The following is a 22,843-nucleotide window of genomic DNA, read 5'->3' on the forward strand; positions in this document are numbered from 1 at the left end:
TTCTTTCCATCTCTTTTCATTATTTCACCTTCGGCCGGCAATTTTTTCGAATAAAAAACGATCGGAAAATCTGCACGTGGGTAACACGCGATTTAAAATAATGACGATCGTCGTTCGTTATTCACGCGCGCGTACACATAGGAGGAACGAAATTCTGTTGCGATTCATAAACATCCACCCTTAATCCGGATGAACTGTTCTCAACTAACACGCTTGGAATATCCGAGAGAGGACTTTGCCTTGACATTTTCGCAAACTCGTTCGCACCACGTGGTCTCGTAACCGCGTAATGTCCCAGCCAGAAATATATACATATATATACCTATTAACCAAGATACGTGGGAACATAAATTCGTTGAGAAATCGCGTAAACGTACGATAAAGGGCGAAGTTCGAACGGCTGGAGTGTCGCCTTTAATCGCAGGAGAATCGAGGAACATCGTGATTCGCGGATAAATTGAGGGAAGATAACGAAATCGACTGACTTCCCTACGTTTCACGTTATCAGCGAAAATGAAAAAATTATCAAAATAATCGCCACTCGAGCTTCGTTTTAGAGATACGCGTAAAAGTATTCTCAGTGTCACGCTTTTAGAATTGTAACTTTAAGATTTGCTGTATAAGCTACCACTCGTATTTGTTGGAATAACGTCGATATACGAAATACATTGTTCGAATAATTGGAATCTAAGATACATTCAGCTTCTAACTAACTAAAGATCATTTACTTATCAAAAAGGAAATCTTCGATCCGAAGCTTGAAACAAAGGCAGAATAATATATCGATAAAATTACTCGGAAATTCGAGCTTATTGAAGTCAGTGAGATGTACCCTATTCTACGTAGTTAGCAAAAATTCTCTTGCCAACAACGACATTTACGATTCGCTTCAACAACGTCACCTTTGAAACGAACTGCAGATTTTTCTTCCATATACTCGACACGTTACTCTTCGCACAGAGACCTTTTATGAAATCGAATTACCCTAAACGGAAAGATTTCCACGTTCGAATATCGATGAGTTTACTCTCTTTCGCATCTTGGATGCGATTCTCGACAATTCGTCGATTATCTTTTCAGCTCGTCTTTCGTCATGTTCCCGAGGGTTTTTTTTTTTCGCAACTAACAGGCGATTTCAGGGATTTCCCGAGAAAATGTCGCGCAACAACCAAGAAATAAGGGTCCCAGCGAAACGAGAGGTAACCTGGGGTAATGGCCTCGAGATAACTAGATTTCAGGCAATTGAGTGACGAAATTACAGCAAGGACAGAAAAGCACGAACACGTAAGACGTTGTTACGGCGATTGGGATAAGTATTTTACTAGCGAGCGTAGTATCGCAACGAGCCACTAAAAGCGGCGACATCGACGCCGTTTATCTTTAGCCGCGTTTCATCAATACGACTTACTAACCATGTTCCGCAATCGTAGCAACGTAGAAAGCACAAATTTCGGCAGAGCACCGCGATAATATTAAATACGATATTAAAGTTTACAACGTTTAATTAGTCCATAACTTGGCTCACGAGCCGTATCTTTTACACGGATCTACAAATATTTGCAAAGGCACACGGAAATTAATCGCGTAATTTCGTCTATCTACGAACAAGCAACGGTTCGATCGACAGGCCGACGAACGAAAAGGAATTGAGCAAGCGAAACGGCCCGTTAAATATTCATGGAACGGGGGAAGCAACAAGGAAGAGAAATCAGCCCATTTATCCTATTAAATAATGAGATATATAAATTAAATTCGGTACACGCGTCGTTTGCTTCGTTTCTGGTCGAATGCACGGCCACGCATTAAACGCTGGTGAACGCCTGTGTTTACGAGGTAGCAGCGATGGCGGACAGGAAAATAGGTGTGAAAGCGAAAATTCGGCTCTTTCTCTCTCTCTCTCTCTCTCTCTCTCTCTCTCTCTCTCGATCGTTTTTTTTTTTTAAGCACGCGTTGAGCTTTTACTTTTGAAACCACGATTTTTTTACGCGTATTGGCATAAACGCGTAAAACGATGCTCGATTAAACCGAGCATGAAAAGAAATCAATCGAACGAATCGTAACTCCCATCGCGCGATTATTTGAAAACCGATAAATCTGAATTTAAAAGAGGAAATTACGATGATACGCATAGCAGCGTTACGATCGAGTTCCCTACGCAATTTCGATTGCTCGTAAAATGGTCGACGATTATACAGCGGCGCGGAATATCGATCGATATTTCTATCCATCAATTTTGATTCATCGGGACGGCCGGCATCGCCGCTTCCTCGATTTTTACTGTACCGGAAACGGCGTCTATAAGGAACGTCGAACGGTTATGAATGAAATTCGATGATTGCCAATAGTCCGCCGCGAGTGATCGGACCCGGTCGCGGTTCGGCGCGTATTATGACGACAATTAAAATATTAGATTCCGTCGTAAACGACACTGGTGCTTAGCACGGAAGAAAGTATCGATTGCCAATTGCTCTGTATAAAAGTACAGCGTCACAGAACTTCGGTATCCAGTTGTTCTCTGGCTGTACAGCCAAAATAACGGAGACATGGCAACGTTGGTAAGTTCATCCCTTATCATTATCATGTTAATCTCTTACTAGACTTAACATAAGTATTTTCCGTGATTTATTAGCTCCTATGCCAGAAACTTTGTTTATTAACTGCGCTATCGAGGTACCTTAAATATCTTCGTAGATTTCATACAGCGGTCATTTCATTCGGATAATTCTTGAAATTCCGAGTTTTACATATTTAGAACTCGTCAAATATTACTTTAGATACGCTTTTACAGTAATAACCGCGCAATTTCACTTTTGAAATCCAAATGAATTTAAAAATGTCCAAAGCATATCGAAATATCTGAATTCTTTAACATTTCATGTATATTAACATTGACATTATTAAAGCAAGTTGCCAACACTAAAATCAACATGACATACAACATTAGCTATTCAAGCTAAGGATGCGCCATTTCTTATTCATTCCCTACGAGGAGATCCACTAATCCTATCGTTTATATGCTGTTGTCGCTGATTAAATTCCGAGTTAATCAGCAAGCAGGCGTTTGCATTTCAAGAAGAATATACCAAGATGTCGCGAACATCGTGTTACACTGCTCCGTGTCTGCGAGCATAACGAGAGATTAAAACAGACGGAACACGCTGATACCTAAGTCGCGTCGCTGCAACGACGGCAGCATCTCTGAATAAGACTTATTGCTGTCGCTTATAAGCCGACTCTCAACGAGATGTTCAAAACTTTAGTCATCGTTCACGCGTACTTTAAAAATATCGTATCTTTTTGAAACACTAACTCTGTAGGTTGACTTGGAGCAGCGACTAGTTTTCAAATCGCGCCAGAACATATATAGATGAATCTTTTAACGAATGTATCGTTCGTGTTTGGAATTCGTTGGCAGGCCGGAAATAAAATTCCTGATTGTACTCGCGTCGTTTCGCTGTATTCATTCTCATCGCGTCCAGGTCACGCATCGCGAAATAAAGCTGAACGTAGGACGGAACGCTAATTTAAAATTCCTGTCCGCGTAACGTGAGGTGGCTTCAATTTTTTCGCGGACGTACCACGGATCGCATAAATCATCGCTAAAGAGAGAGCGAGAGAGAAACAGGGAGACAGACAGAATGAGCGACGCTGAAGATCCATTCGTTTCGCGCTAAAAACCTACCATTTCCTGATCGTTCGAAGATAGCTGACCTCGCTAATTCGGTGGCGCAAAACCGAGATTCGATTTCCTGCCCGTGTACCATCTTGGTCACCGAGTTCAACCGTGCTTTCTTCGGCGTTTACCCGTCTCTATCTTCACCGTTTAGCTCCTCTGCTACCTTTCGGACCGTGCGAAAGGAAGAAATTTACACGACAAGAAATAGCAAAGCGCGATAAAACGAGCCAGCGACGATTTACTGGATATTATCTCCGGTTTTTCCACTCGGACGTGTCCGTTTCGCATGTGCGCGGCGAGCCAGCATGTAGCAGACCAAAATGGCCCGCGCCAGACCCGACGATGTTTTATTGTTTCGGTTAGCCAGGGTAATGTCAGCTGCGCGAAAATATCGTAGCCTGCGCATCATAATGAACTCGCTTGTGGCTAGACGATTTTCGAAAAATTAGCAATCAACCCATTCGTCATCATTATCCATATCAGTATTTAATAATAATTTGGACATCCGAGGACAATTTATAAAGTTTGTTGGTTATAATATAATACTGTAGGATCTTTATTTATTAGTATCCATTTAAAATGGATTAGACAGGTATTGGTTAAACAGAAAACGATGGTTATTTAACGTGAACTAAATACAATAACGTACTATAATTAAGACAACTAAATATTTAATTTGCAACTCTCGTCACCACTCTCTCACGTGGTCCACACTCTCTCGACAATGCTAGCAACACTCTGTCGACAACGCAATTCGCACTCTCAATTCACACTGACTGTTAATTCGCCTCTCTCCCTTAGCATCCCTTTGTCTTTTCTCGTGGTCCCACCACGCACGTGTACTGCAATCGTTCAAGGCCACGTAGGCCTTTTTCCCCCGGAACTATTCGATTGAAGGACCGACGATACATTGATGGGCCTGTCGGCACTTAGGCTTTCTCACGACATTGTTTATGGTCCACCCGATATCTCTTAGACCTTTCGTCCACGATACCACAATACAATACGTGCATACGTATATACGACACACTCTACTTAGAGAAATGAAATTTCCGCGTGTGATTCTACTTTCATAACTACAGACCAAAAGTCAGGTCGCATATTTGACTTCGATCTCGCTACAATTTTTCTATAATTGTCATTTAAACCAAGCTCTCTAATGGTTTTCTTTCTCAATTTGTATTCTATCCTTAGGCGTGGCTTCTAGCCATCGCTCTGTCACTGACAGCGGCGACTGGCCAAAATTTGAAAGCATCGCAAAGAGATCAACTATCAACAGTCAGAGCAGAATTGCCCAATTCTGTCAGGCTCCCGCGGCAAGTACAGCCATCTCGACCGTTACTGCTGTACAACGCTCTAACAATCCCACAGTCACCTGCCGTTGAGAGACATCCACGAAAACGGCAATTAGGCGATCTGGGAGCCAATTTCCAACCGCTAACGTTGCCCCTAAGCGGCCAGCCTCATTCGCCGCTACATCGAGCCACTTTCGACCCCAACACCAAGACCAGCATCGTTTCCCGGATCAACGAACCAGCAAAACATGTGATCGAACCACGAATTTCGGCTGAAGCGTCGCATATCACTTTTCTGACGCCACAGGTCGTTTCTACGCGTCGAGCTCACGGATTCGATGGTCATTCTTTTTACCATAGTCACAACCATCACGGTGGACATCATCATTCTCATCATCATGGACACCACGCACATCACGATCATCATGCCAAACATAAGCACGAACATGGTCACAAGCATCATAGTGAACACGAACACAAACACGGACATGAACATCACGTTGAGCATAAACATCAGGAAGACCACAAACATCACCATGGTCACCATCATCATCATGGACACGATCACCATCATGGTCACAAGCATCATTCTGATCATAAACATCATCATGGACACGAACATAAACACGAACATGGTCATAAGCATGAACACAAGCATGGTCACGATCATAAACATCATGGAGAACACCATCATCACCATGGGCACCAACATCATTCGAAACATGAACATCACGAGGAACACAAACATCATGCCGAGCACCACCATCATCATAAGCATCATCATCATAACGAACATCATCACCACCACGATCATCATCACGTTAATGAGCATCACCATCATCATACTCACAAGGAGACCGAGAACCATCATCATCACCATGGGCACGATCATCACGAACACCATAAACACGGCCACAAGGAGGAACACAAGCATCATCATGGACACGAGCATAAACATGGACATCACGAAGATCATCATCATGGCCACCATGAGGATCATCATCATAAACACGGACACGAACATAAACATGGTCATCATTCGGACCATCATCACAAACACGGACACGAACACAAGCAGAGCCATCACGAGGAACATCATCATGGGCATCACGAGGATCACAAGCATAGTCATCATGAGGACCATCACCATAAACACGGCCATGAGCATAAACATGGTCACAAGGAAGAACATCACCATGGACATCACGAAGATCATCATCATTCCCACCATCAGGACCACAAGCATAATCATCACGAAGAACACAAACACGGTCACGAACACAAAGAAGAACATAAACATGGACACGAGCATAAGCATCACCATGATCATCACGAAGGACATCACCATCACGAACATCACAAACACCATGCATCCCATGAACACAAACATGGACATTCACACGAGGAACATCACAAGCATTTCGACGATCATCATCATAAACATCTTCACGATAGCCATCACAAACATCACGAAGGCCATCATCACTCTGCTTTCGAGCAACATGGACACTACAAAGGATTGGGACATTACGCTTTTGATGCTTCTCAGAATCACGAAGAATATGTATTTCCGGAAGAGAGTGAGACGGTCGTAGTAACACCGCAAGTGGAGGATATTCTGAAGATTAAAAAGGAAGCGGAAATAGAGAAAACTACCGAGCAAACGACAACCGAGGATCAAACATAAAAGAATGGCGGTACAGTGGAACTTCGTTTGTTCGAATGAAATTTTTGCTAGTGATTGATCAGCCTTTAAATTAATGATTTATGTGTGTGTGTGTGTGATTTTTTTTAAATCACACGTGTTAAATCGAGAGAGAACAACTTCGATAAACATTTGTTAACATTAATCCGCATTGCCGCTCTTATGCGTCGTTTCTATTTATGAACAGTTTCTCTCCTAATGGGTTCAAACGTAATCGAAGTTCTACTGTACTCGATATTTAAATAGTATTCCCGAAAGATTACGCATGATTCGTCCACGATATCGTTAGTTAAGAATCTTTCATAGATACTTTTTCTTCTTCTGTGTTTGAGCGTTAAAAGCGACTTTGCTACGTTCGCTATGTTTCTTGTTAGCCTCAGTTATATCTTTGTTGACACCTTTGAAATACAAAGTTTCCACGAGTTTACGATTGCCTTGTCCCTTTTATTAAGCTCTTTTCCGGTTTAAAGGCGAAAGTTCGATAGGAACAACAGTCCGTTTCTCGTTCTCGAACTGCAATAACGTTTAAACTTCGGTCTCAAGATGCTCGAACGTTCGCCTACAAGCAGATATCTTTGCCGTCCTTTCGCCGAGAAATCACGGGGGAAATAAAGCGAGAAATCGACGTAGAAGCTTCGACTTAATGAAATGTCCGAAATTCTAGCGACCGACTAGAGCGCAGTTAACTTCCTACTATAGAATAAATAATTACAAAAACGAGATATCGCCCAAGGAACTTGGCTATGGGAACAACGAACGCTTTTCAACGAGTTCGAAACAAATTCGTAATCCGATGTAATACGCTGAAACAATCCGCCGTCGTCTTTTCAATGATTCACCGATTTAAACAACTTACGCAGCCAGTATAATCCCGACACCTAAGTTTGGAACATCGATAAAACTCTCTTCGCTGGCGAGCGAAAACAGATAGAAGACCGTCAAGAATAGAAACAGGATTTTGATGAAGATGAACTTAAATTATTAGACAACGTAGATTTTATTTTTATTTTACTTTTACAAACTTTCTATGAGGCTTCATCCGGACTGCTTTATAATCGATAAGTTACTTTCGAGATCTGTACGTAACTCGGATGAATTTTTATATTTTTAAAATTACCAGATGAAATCTATAATCAATTCTTGAAGAAAAGAAAATTATTTTCTATCGTCCAAGGAATTCTCGATCCTGAAATAATGAACTGATATTCCACGAACACCGGTGGGGTCCCTTCAGACGATCGGGAGAATCTTCCTATATGTAGAATATAGAAACTATTCCTTTGTGAGTTTTCTGAAACCCTCACTCTCGAACACATGTCACATACTCATATCGTCAGTCACGAAAGTCCCTCGTGCATCTTATAACAAAACTATTTTTATTAAAATAAAACTTCGGAAAACTTCATCGTAAAGCTAGCGTCTTCTTTGAGAAGAAAATCTAATTAAGAGCCAAATTAAACGTAAACTAAAGTTCTTAGAAAATATTAACACAGTTGATACAAACCAATTTTTCTTTCTCTTATCTGTTCGCGTATTTTTGTAGGATCATGTGTTTTACTACAAAACAGCTATTATCGTTTAATCCATCGCGTATTAAATATATATCCAATCGAAGAATAAAAATAAATCTTTTACAAGTGTACGAAAACTTTTACGATTACGCATTTCTACATACTTGTGATAATTCTACTTATGGATTTTCATTCATTCTCGCGTTCCGCGATGATTCTGAAGCATCATATCTGATTTATTCTGGCGTACTTGCAAGCTTTTCTCTCGCACGTTTCATATAGTTCGTCGTTATAGAATGAATGGCAGTCTGGAACACAAATAACTTCGAGAAGCGAAGAAAAATACAGAGGAGATCATTGGAAGCAATCTCCGACAAATTATCCAACTGAAGTTATATAAAAAAGGGATAAATGAAACGTAAGGATTTGCTAACGAGACGATAAGAACGAAGACGTCGAGATCGTTTCCTAAGAAAACCTTGCCATGCTTCACTCGACTTTCATTCGCAAACCTCTACTTTGTGACGACATGATTAATCTGCGGGGATAACAAGTAATATTATGCTCCGTTAAACTTTCAGATCCGTTAAACACACATAAGATGACAGGAGAAAGTCGTACTCGGTTGATTATCATAGTAATTCTTTCAAGCATAATATTATCAATTAATTTCCATTGATTAAAGCAAAATATTACGGGTCAGTGGAGAAGAAAACTATTTAAATTTAAAATAGATTATATAACTTTAACACTATCTGCAAGTTACTAAAAGAATACAAAAATTCTCACGCTATAATAGAACATTAATTACTATCACACATATTGTTCGACCAACGGCATTTCTCGACATTTGCTTTCATGTGAAAGATCATTTATCCTGATCTATTTTATAAATATCAATATCAGTTGGAAGTAGAAAATTTTCAAATAAATATGCGAATATTTTTCTTTCAACTTTTTATTCCTATTTCCCAAACTTTCTTACGAACCACGTTTCGATGATAATCGATCGTTCTCGTACTCGAGATTCTGATAATTCAAGAGCTACAGAATAACAAAGATGACTCTTGTTGTGTGAATACTATTTACATTACATAAAAAGACTGAAATATTTGACAAGAGTAACTATTGTTACGAACCAGTTAATTGAAGTTCTACCATGTTCCGAGTATATTAGATCTTGATCAACTATTCGCTAACGAGGCTCTAAAGTTTCGTTCAAATAATAACAAAAAGTAATTCGGCGATTGGTCGTCCCTCTCGGTTCTTGTTTTATCTTCCGCCGGTTAAATAATTCCACAACTTTGTTGTAGACCGTATTATTATTTCAACTAAATGGTTGATGTAGGCAAAGGGCACGATAAACGCAAACACGCCAGTTGGAAACGCGGAAAACTTTTCCACGGAACTAGTGGCGGTATCGGGAACGAGTTCGCCGCGCAAAACGCTAATATTTCGAGGCCGAGTTTGATCTTGTTTCGCGACCTCCATCGAGACAAAAGGGAACTTTCCGTATAGAATCAAAAAGCCTGGCTCCAAGTAATTTCGACGCGTAGATTATTTTCCATATCCATGCTCTTTCTTTCCGCGATCGCACGGCGCCCCGTCACGTCGTCTCATTGCGACACCGCGTAATTTTCCAGCCAACATTCGATATCCTTCACGAATCAATTTCTACCATCGAACCGTCCATTTTCATTGGGAAAATTTCAATGCGTTTTGTCGCAGTGCGTGTTCGTTTCTCTTGGCATCGCTACTGTGTACCTTATTTGATATTACGTCGACCAAAAAGTTTCTTTCGTTTTATAAGAAAACAATGGATGCACAATATTTTCAATTTTATATTATTTTATCGAATTACGTATGATCCATTTTGTTTCATCAAAATAAAGATCACAAAATACGGCAGATTAGGTTTCATGTTTGTCTAAAGATGCGTTGTTGTAAAAGACGTGTCTGTAAAAGAAAGACACTTTTCGGACAACCTAATACAACGTAATTTCGTAAGAGTGAATTTATGAAAGAATAATAATCGTGGCGATGTATTTATGCAGAAATACTTTACAAGCATAATTAAAGAAATGGAATTTCGTGCACTATATATTACGATATATATAACATGATATATTTTCGCGTATCATGCGCATTTCTTTGTTTTTAAATTTCCCACGCGAATGATAGAAATATCGGGTAAAAAGTACAAATATTTGCAGTCTAATAGTTAATTATACATCGGAATTGTGAATAAAAGACCATGAGGAAAAATGAACGTCAAATTCGCCACGTTGATGTCAGAAGTGGAATTCAGATTCGGAACTACGTGTGTAATTTGAATAACGTTAAACAAATAGTGTAGAAAAACAAGCAAAGCCTCTGTAGTAAATTCGGAAATATTCTTATATAACTATTATTAATCTCAAAGAACCATTTTCAATAATATTATTGCTGGAAATAAATGCGCAGCATAGATAGAGTTAATCTATCGCCCTAAAGAACACCTAACGATCCGTCGGCAAACTATGAAATTCGCGAAGAGAGAGAAGCACTCTTTTGAAATTAGAAATTCAAATATCTGACATTTCGCACTTATTTGCACGAGCGGCGAAGAGAAATTCAACGAACACGTACGAATTCGTGCCTGCTCGATCTTTGAGAAAATTATAAGAACGTTCCTTTCGGCATCCAAGAGAGCAAGCGAGGGGGAGGGGGGGGCGGAGGAAGCTATGTAGAGGATCGAAGCGAAGCAGAGGAGGGCATCGATTTTCCAAGGAAATTCGCAAAACTAGAGATGTCTGCCGGCGAAATGGGTTAATAAATCGTTCGTCGCGATAGATCCCTGGGAACCAGGCGGAAAGAAACGAGGAAAAGAGAGGAGGTTAACAAAAAGGAAGAATAGAAAGAAAAGAAAAAGGCTGATGGCCGCAGACGCCATCTTGGGATTTAAATTGGTCCGGCAGGTTTATCAGCATGCATTGGCCGGCGCTAGAAAAGCATTCTAGCAAGCAACGTTCCTTCTCTGGTTTGAGCTTCCTTACAGTATAGAAACACGGAAGATAAGCCGGATCCGTCCGATTTTGTGGCACCGAGAGAGAGTTGAGTAAATCGTGGCTCGAATGAAGACTCGAGAATCGTTCGAGTGTCGCGTTATGTTCGACCAATTTACCAAGTCGAATCCCTTTCCTGAATTTTTATCCTTTCTTCTTCTCTTCTCACCGTTAGTCGCAGATTATACCGTCCCTTTCTATACGAATCTTCGTTCGAAACGACTCTTACCTGACGATACCTCGATTACTTTTGGTCGAATGTTTATCGAGTATTTGCTCATCACCGTCGCAATTTCTGTTCCCGCAGGGCGCCTCGTTAAAATCTGATGGACGATTTGCACGCGATGCGATCCCCGTTGCGCCTGCAGCCGCATAACCGAAACATTTAACAACCCGTGTCGTCGTAAAACGATGAAAAATGCGTCGCTGTGCGTGCGCCGGATACACACGCCTTTATCCAGGAATCGCTAGCACGCTCCAACGATCGTTGCGAAACAAGCGACAAGACGCGAATCCATTTTAGTTTATATCGATCCGATTCTCTACAAAAATTGTTTACCCTACGAATAGAAATATTGGACACTTTGGACACGAGAAAGATTTACAGAACGAATTAATCTGAATCGTTGTTACGAGTTTTCTGTAAGTCAGCCAAGATATCGTACAAACGGTCGTTCACGAAAATACATTACATCTATAATTCAACAAGCTATCAACGGTTTAAGAGCTTCTACCTGAAAGGAGCATTCTTCTTCCCATAGGGCCCATGTTTTAGGATGGTTAACAAAGAGACAAGACGGAGGTGAAAAAGAAAACAGGACATGGGGCGGCAACGAAGAGAAATGAAGGCACGAAACTAACGAACGTCTGCAAGTACCGTTCCATGCAAATGTTCGACAACTGTTAATCGCGAGGAACCCTGTTAATCACCCTGGAATACACTATGAGTCTTGGTCCTTTGCGAAATACATATACATATACGTGTATAGCTTCAAAGCTTACCGAGTATCTTGTAGTCCATTCCATGCTAGTACACTGCCTCACGAATGTATTTCGACTTATCATAGAAACGTTCTATGGTCCTCATTGAAACTACAAGATATTTGATTACAGTCATATGCTTAGTAGAAAGTTAGTTCACGTTAGTTGTTTCTATCAGGTTGGCAACTAAGGTGGTCATTAGTCATTAGGTGGTATTGACAAAATCCACAATCACTTAGTTGCCAACCCAATATATCACTGATTCTTCTTCGACGTACAGAGATTATAGGAGAAGTATACGATAGGTCAGATCTTTCACTTTTCAGCTTCAATACATTGTCGGTTGATCTTGCGTTATCAAAATCCGTCTTTTATTCGATATCGGAACCAAACACGTGCTTCTTCATTTTTTTGAGACGTCACTGCTAGCGTTCCTGCTAACCGCACGTCTGATGAAATCACAAGAGAAAATGTGGAAGCGAGCGAAGACGCGTGAAATTGAAGAAAGAGGAGAAAAGAGGAAAAAAAAAGTGGCGAAAGGAAGGGTGGAAGATAGGGGTGACTGGTGATACCATCCGATCTAATTCCAAAGGGTTACGTTCGACGTGGCAGCCTGCTCCGCTGTAGAATTTTTACCCGCGACCAACGGAGACGAGGAAGAAAGAAAAAAGAAAAGGAAAGGGATGTGGAAAAAGTGCAGTCAGGAAATCGGATCTGTGCCACGAAAAGGAACTTACCGGAAGTTCCTCTCGCGCTGTCTTCTCTCTGTTCCCTTTTATCCCTTCTCCGCCGGCCGCCGCTATCTTTCTACGAGCAGTGTTTCCGCGAGAGTAAATTCATTTTCAGGCACGAAGCGGCCCGGTTTGAAAAAATCTGTCGCGAGGTGATTTGAATTTAAGAGTTCGCTCGTGAAATCGTATTACGTCGTGGCATCGCGGCGCTGGCCACTCGAGGAAATCGGAAATAAACGCCGGTGCACATTTCTCTGTAAGAAAGAGAGATAAAGGGGATCGGTGAAAGAAGCGAGATAGGCTCTAGCCGGCAAGAGAATCGGAAATGAAAAGAAACGACGCTTGCCACAAGAGCTCGCGTGATAAAGTGCACTACCATTTACGAGTATTACTGGTCACATCCAAAACACGATACGTGTCTGAAATTATTACGGAAGTGATTAATCGACTAGAACAATGTAGAATATGAACGAAATGAGAATCTGGGATACGCGACAAAAATTACGGAGAGTATTATATGTTCGTCAATATGTATAATACACGATCCTTTGTTTCATCAAAACCTCGTTATGGATTCATTTATGAGTTGTGTAAGACCAAAGAACGACAAATACAATGGAAAATGTAGCAATATCGTACGAATATATAAAACTCATCGGTGATGGAAAAGAATATATATATAGTTATACAATGGTTTAATTGCGTTATTGATAATTGATACGAGATGAAAGTGAAAAAAGATAAATACTTCACATGCGCTTTAAAGCTGTCGAGACTCGTAGTATCGCAACGAGACGGACATAAATTAATGAAATTTCCCTTATTGCATCGCAATCTAATCTATTAGAATTAAAATTTCAAACGACACGGAATGAACAAGGTGTATCTCGTGTTCGCTTCTCGCTATTCTATTACAGTTTCTGATGATACTTTAGCGAATACGAAAGGGCTTCTTGTTACACGACACAGGCCGTGCGATAGCTGGAGCACTCGACGGAAATGGTCGATGGATGACGCCGATCGAGTCGAGAGAGCGCGTACTATCCGAGAGTCGGCAGAAGTTAGAGTTGCAAAATTAATTTGAGGCGAAGTTTGCTAGAAAGTGAAGGAAAGCCGGAAGAAAGTTGAACCGAAGGGATGAGACCGCTGAAGAAGGCGCGCTTGGTTCCTATAGTTGCATAAGGAGAGTGCAAACCAGCGGTGATGGTCAAGTTTCAAGCACTCCCGCTCGCTTTTTTCTCATCTTGGCGAGTTGACAAGCGATTCAGTCGGCAAATACTTTAATTGCATAAACCACGGTGAAACGATCTCGCCAGGTAATGGCAAACTATGGCACGCTTAAGTCGTCGGTCTTCTTCCGGTGCTCTTCGCGGCGCGCATATATTTGCAATTTCCCACCCGCCACGCCGTTTTATTATTCTCTTTTCTCTCCCTTTACCCAACTTTTTCTACAACAGAGCGTCCTTGAACGAACGACAGACAGCCAGTTTCCAACTTGAACCCGATGTCAAGGGTGGCTTTTCAGAGAAAAACTGGAAATTAGAGAGATGCAGTGCCAGCGGCGGTCATTCGCTCGTAGCGGAATTACACAAGTTTTTCGGCGGATTATAGCCGTGTCTAACGGGACTTTCTCCCGTACTTTGCTCACGACGAATTTCACTGCGCGTTTTTCCACGACACGGGGAAAAAACAGCTTTGTTACTAACGTCTAAGCCGGATTCTCAGCCTCTGTCCCAAACCCCCCCCCCCCCTCCCCGCTCGCTTCTCGCGATCATATCTACGGTGGCTCGGCTTATTCTTGATACGATACGGTACTCGATAAATCACGTCAATCTGCATGCATTTGCAAATACCGTGAGCAAGGCTCTTTTTTATCGTCGACATTATTGAACTAACGACCGGCGCAACCATTAAAGGAGAGGAGAGCCACCAAGACGCCATTTGAGCCTGTCGTTGACCTAGCCAGCAGCGAGCCACTTATAATAATGATGTTCATGAAAAAACCACAGAACGAGAAGCACTCGGGCACTTTTAATAGCCGTACGATTTAATATATTCCGTGTGTTTTAAATTCCAAGCTTAAAAACTTCCCGCCGGGTCCTGTGCGCCGTGCCGGCACGAACCAGAAAAAACAGGCCAAGCTAAAGCTGTACTCCTCGATGAATGAGAAACAAAAACCGAAATGCGGCCATAATATCTAACAATTAAGAACCCTTTTATCGTGCCTGAGGGACTGTTATTCAGTCGTCGAGCGGTCGCTAGAGCGGACGAACAAAAAGAAACGTCGCCGCGAGAAAGGCAAAAGCGTTGATAGAAAGAAAGACCTAGGCGAGGAGAAAGGTTACTTTCTTTTGGATCGCAGTTTGATAAATACCTCGCCGGCAAACGATCTCTACCGGTTACACAAATCTTTTTTCCATCGTTCTTTCGGGGAATGCAGTTCCGGCAAAAGGAAAATTACCCTCTTGGTGCAATCGTAAACAAATTACTCTCGGTATCTAGCGGATTCTTTAGGCGTTACGAAGGGGCAGAAATATAACTCGATGGTAACTACGAGTCCCTTGGTACTCGTGCTTCCTTGTATGCGTTTTGTTCGTGCGCGTCTGTGCCTCCTCTTTCTTTTCGATAAATCACGCTTCCTTTCTAAGCACGTTAATCCCGTGCCAAGAAATTCGGCCAATAGGCGCGTTCAGCACGCGCGTTCGACTGACGCACGCGTGCACGAGCCGACCCTGAAAATCTTCCCCTGGCTTTTTTACGCTTGTAACAACGGACCATCGGCAGGAATCCAGCAAGTATTTATCGATAATCGATCGCCGGTAGTTTCATTCTCTTCCGGCTCGTCTCGCTCGTGATATATATGTCTACTTTCTCTTTCTTACGCTTTCTACGCCAATTCTCCGTCTTTGTCGATGTCGCCAGGTCGCTCGGCCAGTCTGGCTCCCCTTTTGAAGGCTAAAGGTCCACTTGCAAGCGTAGCCAACCACTTCAAGGAAAATACCAAGGATCCTGTTTCAAGGTTTGCATAGCTTGCACGAGGCTCGTAGCGCAGCTATTCCACGTCTTGTACACAAGGTTACGTGTATAGGAGCTTAGACAGGTACTTGAGGAACAGGCTGCGTGCTTTGGGGTAATTTCTCACAGGTGCGGCGCGTCGACCCTGCCACAGACGCAATCTGGCACCTGCAACGACACACACGCGTGTGCATTGTACAGTCGCGTGTTTGTAGACGCGCCACGCCTCCTGTCTTCTCGTTTCGCGATCCGAGACCGGATAAATAATCGTATCACCACGCGTCCTGCCCTACGATCTCCCTTCATATCCCGGCCAGCCTACAGAGAACGTAAGATAGAGTCAAAGATACAGACGAACGTAGAGAGAGAGAGAGAGAGAGAAAGAGAAAGAGAGATCTGCGTTCGATTTTCCATCCAGCGGATTTGCCTCTAGAGATTCGAATAACGTCAGTCAACGGCTCGTTCACTTGCCTGTTAAAGGTTCGCGTGTCAAGAAAAACATACACAATGTTATCGGTGAGCCGTTTCGATATCACGCATTGTTGGTAAGAAGAAAATTCAGCGACAACAGCAAGCTACTGGCTAACGAAAGAATAATTATTGCACGAGCGTACGGCGTTCGCCAGAAGCGGACGAATAATTTAACGAAAGAGAAAGGGCACGGAGAACGAGCCGTCGGAAGGCTGAAAAATCGTTCAAGCCAAGAATTTTCGATTACGATCATGCTACCGTTCAGAAGCATCGCCCGAAGGGAATCCGCCAAATATTCTCTAACTGCCACGGATAGGTCGATAAAATCGATATTGAATCGATGAAGCTAATGGTTGGTATCGCGTAACGTCGCTGATATCGTTATTACGCTGAGATCGCCACTTTGGGCGTGGACGCAGTTTAAACGATACGTCGCGTCGTTCAATCGCCCCCGCCGAATTCGCCAACTCCCGGAACACCTCTGCAGCACGATGCTGGTAACAGTTTCCCACCTGGATATTCGCGCCACTACTTTGTTTCGGATACAATGGCGTCGGTGCTGCTGCTCCCGACGTTGTCACACTTTTCGAAACGTGCTCGAAAAATTGATCGAAAAATAAGAATGCTCCGACAGCGGTGGATTCTTCTGACGGAAATATTTGATCCGACCGAACGTAACCCAAATCCAGACGCAGACCCAAGCTTAAACCAGCGGATATGAATTTCAATTTATCCAGCGAAGATTAGAGAGTAGCGTCACGCGAACCAGCGTTTCCTCAAAACTGTAAACCACCGTCTACCTGGTAATTTCCGCCGGATAAAATTGCATGCCTAAAGCGAGCAATCCGCACCGGCGCGGCGAGTTTTTTTATCACGTTAACGTGGCCTGATGTTGTCGTTATTACGCTGCCCTCGCTATTCTCCCTCGTGGACGCAATCTTGAAGGTGGAACGCCGTTACGTCCGTTCTGGGAACATCTAAATCTCGTCGCGACGCCACGCTCTGCAACACCAAAGGGCGTGTCAGTCACGCGACGACCGATCATCGTTACCACCGGATAAATTAACTTCACTCTGCACCCTATAATTTTATTGCCAAGTCGTACGTATTTTTATCGGACGTTTGCGGATATCGTAATCAGCTATGTTAATCGATAAACACGATCGAGAACGTCAATCGTACATCTCTTGCCTCTTTTTAAACGTGAATTTCAGAAGAAAAGTTTAAAAGCAAAAATAATTTACGAGATCGCTATATGTATACATATAACGGAGAAAATTTAGAGCCAGATCATTTTAGGGAAAAATCGGTTTGGTGAGAGATACGCATCGGCGACTTACTCCGATTTCGTAAATTCTAATTACGCTCACGTACGCTCTGACACGTGACAGTAGATTTATCTCGAGTAGAATCGGTCATGAGATGGTTCTATGGATTTGCGAATGCTGGGCTTTGTTCCTCTTCCTAGCGTTTTTCTTCTTGATAACTGCACGTTGTTTAATATAACACGATGCAATATCGTTTAGGACGAATTTGCTGGCGCAGATGTTTCAATCTCCCGTTCAGGCGAATGTTTCGCGTAGAAAAATATCAATTCAGCATTTACGTTTCGCTGATGTTTCCTACAAACTTGACCAGGATAACTAGCTTCAACTTTCGGCTAACAGCGGTCCGATGACTAGAAACGTTCTCAGAACGATCTCACCAGGCTAATGTAATTATTATTAGAAGAGTACCGTGTACATAGTCGCACATAGTTTGCAACTGTTTCTACTTCGAACGACCTGTAATTCGCTGTACGCGAATATAACTACGATCGGGACGTGCAGTCGAACAGGATCGGTATTTGCATGGAACTTTTTTTATATCGTTTTTACATCCCTGATCCGTCGCGCGAAACGAAGTCCGAATCGATACTACGATAACATTCCCAACACACACACCAAAAAAATGCCGAAATTCCCTGCAACGAATCCGGTAACTACGTTTCGATCATTTAGCCAGCAACATTGTGTCAAAATCGAAGATACGAAAATACGCGCCATTCGGGTCGTATCGGAATTGCGTGAACGATACCAGCTGCTCGATTATTCTATCGTTCGTCCTTTTTTACTCGATGGATTCTGGTTATTCCATACGATATCTCATGAAAGTATTCGAACAATATATTTTACGTGCCTTCGAATAGACGAAATCTTACGAATATATTCTACGTGCTGTACGAAGTTTTTTGAAACACCAGTACTGTAAGAAGGCGGAACTCTTACGATTAGACTGTGAAATTTTATGAAAATTCGTATTTTTGGGGACATGAATGAGAAAGTAGGAACATCGGTAGAAAATTAATTTTACCTACCAAGTATTGTAGAAAACGCTATACTTATTTTTGTATATCGTGTGCATCTTGTGCAATTCCCTTTCAAATTCCCTGTAAATGCACAAAAACCTGCACTCTAGTTATTATTATGTCGACGCTTTCTTTCCTTCCAGATATTTTACATCAATCTCAAGATATTTATCAAGATTATCAATGAATTTCGAGATATTTTATATAATAAAATTAAACGACAAAATTTTATTACAATCATATATAATAAAAGTACAAATTTTCTACGATGAAACGTTAAAATACCTTCGCCAACTACTGTACGCTACCAACTCAGGATCGAAAATTACGATACACCCTGTATCAGGCTAACCTATTCGTGTTACAATGTTGCGTTTCCTATTCAGACGCGCGCCATTTATACTTCTCACGCCACGTCCAGCGATAATCGAGTGTCGTCGCGTCAGGGTGAGTCGTTTCGTTGGATCATCGCCAGTCTCGACGAGACTGTGCTGCGCAAATTGCATCTGCTCGAGCACGCCAAATTGACCATGAGCCGAGGAAAAAACCGGCGATTCGGGAAACGTAAAGTACCAGCCGTTTCCGGTGCGCGTGATCTCGTATGCAGCCTCGTTTCATCATCGAGTCACCGTCGTCGTTGGGACAAACAGACGATCATCGCGGCGGACGCGATTTTACACGTGCATTTATACGACGAGTATTTCCGACTAGACCAGCGTTTTCCACGCGCGGACTAGCGCCGTTTCTCCTCGTTAACACCACGCGATAATAATTATTCCACGTCGTACCGGTAATTACACTCGGAATCGCGACCAAGCAGCCAGATAGCCGGACAACGGGAAAAAAAGGGAAAATCTGCAGCGTGAATTTTTCTGTTCGGCCCCTCGACACGGCGTTCTACTTTCGGCTTTTTAATGATTTTCGATAAATTCGTGGGGCCGGCTTCGAAATAACGATCGAATCCCGGTAACCAGGCCTCTATAGCCCATTTGAAATTCATATTCCCCGGGGACGATGGTATTTCACAGCTAGTGGAACCGACCTTGTGACATTGATGGGATTAATTATGAATTTTCGAAAGGAGCTTCCGATCGGCGAGGAATTGACCCACGAAACCGGAACGAACATGTACAAGGGGTGATTGATCGACGCGTATTATTGCGCGTGTTACGCGATAATCGAAGCTCTTAGCCGAAACATCGTAATTTTGTTAATTAAGTCGTGATCGTGAAGCCAATCGAGTTTTCCAGTTTCCTGAGTGTCGTGTAATAGCGGAAGGCAGACGACGACAACGCGGAATACACGAGCCTTCACAGCCAGGCAAATGCGGATACATACACGTTAAACTGATTTATGGTCGCGACACCTTTTCAAAATTTGCATTGGTCCGGCCGTGAGACGAATGAACGTCCTGCTGACTGGCAGCGTGTGAAAGGAGCAGAGAGGAGGAAACAGAGAGGAATAGACCAGGGAACGGTTAAACCAGGCTAACGGAATAAGCAGTAACTTGATAGAAGCGACGCGATGACTGAAAAAGTGTATTCGCCAGGTGGATCCGTACACTTCTGAAGAAATTAGATTCATCCCGTGTAACCACCATGGCTATTGATTTTCAGGGTTTCTTATATGTCAACAATGTCTCTAATCTCAGATTAAAAGAGAGACAAGAATAATCAGAAAGCGAGATTATCCCTTAGCTTCAAAGGTTAATTCTTGAACATCTAATCTTGACTTGGTTTTTCACAGTTAATTTAAATCTGATATCTGGTATTTATTTCCCATTATTCCAAATATAAATAATTGTATCGTGTAGAAATAAGAAATAATTTCAGTATATTCGCAGTGCGTCAAATACTTGTGTAACTTTTACAAAATGCATATTTTGCAGTAAATATTCTGCAACCCTTATGTAGTTCGTTATACCTTTGCCAGTTTGTTTCAAACTATACCAAGATAACCGAAACAGTCCTGTCGCGTTACAATGCTAACGAAGTTACACAAACTTTTATGTAGCACCCATCCATAAAAGTTTTCCACGTTAAGTGATCAAATACTTTCGTGTCTCGTTCTATATACATATATTCTACGTCATTATAACCCACCTACAATACTAATAAAGCATCCTGTGTTCAAGTTCAATCGATAAAAGGGGGTGACAAAAATGAAGTTTTTTATTACACCAACGAAAGTCTAGCATTAATGAATATTCTCTCCAACAGAATCATCGACAAGCATCAACTTCCATGGATCAGCCTGCCATAAAACCAAAAATAAAGCAGCGAAGAAGATCGACCACGAAACCCTTCGTCTGTGAAACAATTCGTCGAAAAGTCGGTCGCATATCGTGGGCTAAGCCGTAAAAAAGGAATCAAGGCGACACGATCCTCTTTACGGGGCTGTAAAGCAGCGACTGGCTGTTGGTTGGTGGCGAGATCGCACAAAGAATATCTAAATCGGCGTAACCGTGACGCCGTCTGCTTTCCTCCCGAATTCTTGTTGCCAAAATACACACACGTGCATTTGCAGTATTAGGATTAGGACACTTGTGAAAACTTGAATACATAATTCGCATAATCTCGTGTTGTACTCGCTTCGTCACGAAACAAACTTCTTTAGTAATCACACAGTCCACTCTTTCCTTTCTGCTACATCAAAAGCTGCGAATAACGAGCTGCTCGTGCGAGGATTTATACAACAAGTCGCGTTCCGTATGAAATCAGCAGCTGTCCTAACGCTCGTAAGCGGAAGCGTACGGAAAAGGACGAACGAAGGCTGAAATCTACTCAAAAAAGCATGCCAGATCGCGCGTTATAATTACACAACAAAGTTCTTTAGCAATCGTACAGTTCGCTCTTACTTTTCTGCTATATCAAAAGCTGCGAATAACGAGCTGCTCGTGCGAGGATTCGCGACGCAACAGTCGCGTTTCGTACGAGATCGGCAGGTGTCTTAATACTTACGAACGAGAGTATACTTAAAAGAATGCTCCGATTAGAAACGATTCGAAAAAGCTTGGCAGATCGCGCGTTCGTCGACCGATGTGCCTATATGCAGACGGCCGGCAAACAGAGGAATACGTAGGATCGGAATACGAAGTGTCGAAGGGGATAGCGGGTTCCGGAAGAGAAGGCAGAGAGATAGGGGAGCGGATCTCAATGGAAGAGAGGACGATCGTAGAGAGGTACGGGAGCGCCTGCGCCCTCGGCTATACCGAGTTTCTGCGTACGTTTCCATCAGTCGGGTCTTCAACTCCGGACCGCGAACAACCAGTGATCGGGGCCGCGTGACTTGGACGCCGTGCTAACACCCTCTCACAGACCCCTTGCAAGAGGATCAACGACGCGACGCGCACCGGAAACAAAAGGTTCTCCAGTGAAAGTTTCGATCTTATACCGGTACTGTCCGTGCTTCCGTTTTCCCAACGATTTACGCGGCGAAACTTCCGTTCCCGATTGCGGTCCAAAGTTTCGCGAACAAGTTTTCCGCAGAACTTTCACACGCGCTTTCGCCGCAACCAGAATTTTTGTACTTCTCTTTATCTCTCTTTCTCTCTCTCTCTCTTTCTCTGCTACTAGTAATTTTACACGGTACGCAATAGCGAGCATTGTTTTTTACAAGCCACGCTTGTTCTCCAATTGATGCTCCATTGCAAGTGGTTCACGCGCGACGAAGAACTAATCGGAAATTAACGAGAAAATGCTTCCGATTAGCAATTGAAGTAGAACGATTGTTAATTGAAATTGTGATCGGGGAAGCTTCGTAGTTTCATCGGCTGGATTTCGGTCGTTTGTAAATCGTAAAGCAGAGTGATCTCGCGTTATTTAAAAATTATTTAAAAATTCACGGCGAAGGATGAATGTTGGGAAGCTAGACGAGCCACGAGATCATTGGTCACCTTGTGAAGGAGGATCAAAGGGCGTGATCGTTAACGCCGTTAGCGCTAATTAATCACCTGTCATACAGATAAATATCGTGTATCACGCTGATAACCGGTTACGAAACTATACGACCATGTATGCCGATAATTATGAACAGGCTAACTCATTAGTCGCAGTCGACGTTAACGG

At 42.5% G+C, this 22,843-nt stretch overlaps 2 protein-coding genes across 5 annotated transcripts in view; both read left to right on the plus strand.

Annotated features, from left to right (window-relative positions):
* Positions 1–2,543: 2,543 nt before the first annotated feature.
* LOC117206591 (histidine-rich glycoprotein-like) lies at positions 2,544–6,730 on the plus strand. The gene is made up of 2 exons (XM_033446069.1): positions 2,544–2,555; positions 4,871–6,730. The coding sequence occupies exons 1-2, from the start codon at positions 2,544–2,546 to the stop codon at positions 6,656–6,658; spliced, it is 1,800 nt and encodes a 599-aa protein (XP_033301960.1). The 3' UTR covers positions 6,659–6,730.
* Positions 6,731–21,790: 15,060 nt separating this feature from the next.
* The window catches only part of LOC117206557 (dipeptidase 1), a 76,543-nt gene continuing 75,490 nt past the window's right edge, over positions 21,791–22,843 (plus strand). For 2 of the 4 annotated variants that reach the window (XM_033446020.1, XM_033446022.1), the window contains exon 1: positions 21,791–22,140. The gene's annotated coding sequence lies outside the window, so the exon portion shown is untranslated. Of the gene's footprint in view, positions 22,302–22,843 lie in introns of all 4 variants that reach the window. The other 2 variants (XM_033446019.1, XM_033446021.1) reach the window with 2 other exon arrangements.

Source organism: Bombus bifarius, unplaced genomic scaffold (genome assembly GCF_011952205.1).
Source record: "Bombus bifarius isolate JDL3187 unplaced genomic scaffold, Bbif_JDL3187 scf7180000008008, whole genome shotgun sequence".
Classification (NCBI taxonomy): Eukaryota; Metazoa; Arthropoda; class Insecta; order Hymenoptera; family Apidae; genus Bombus; species Bombus bifarius.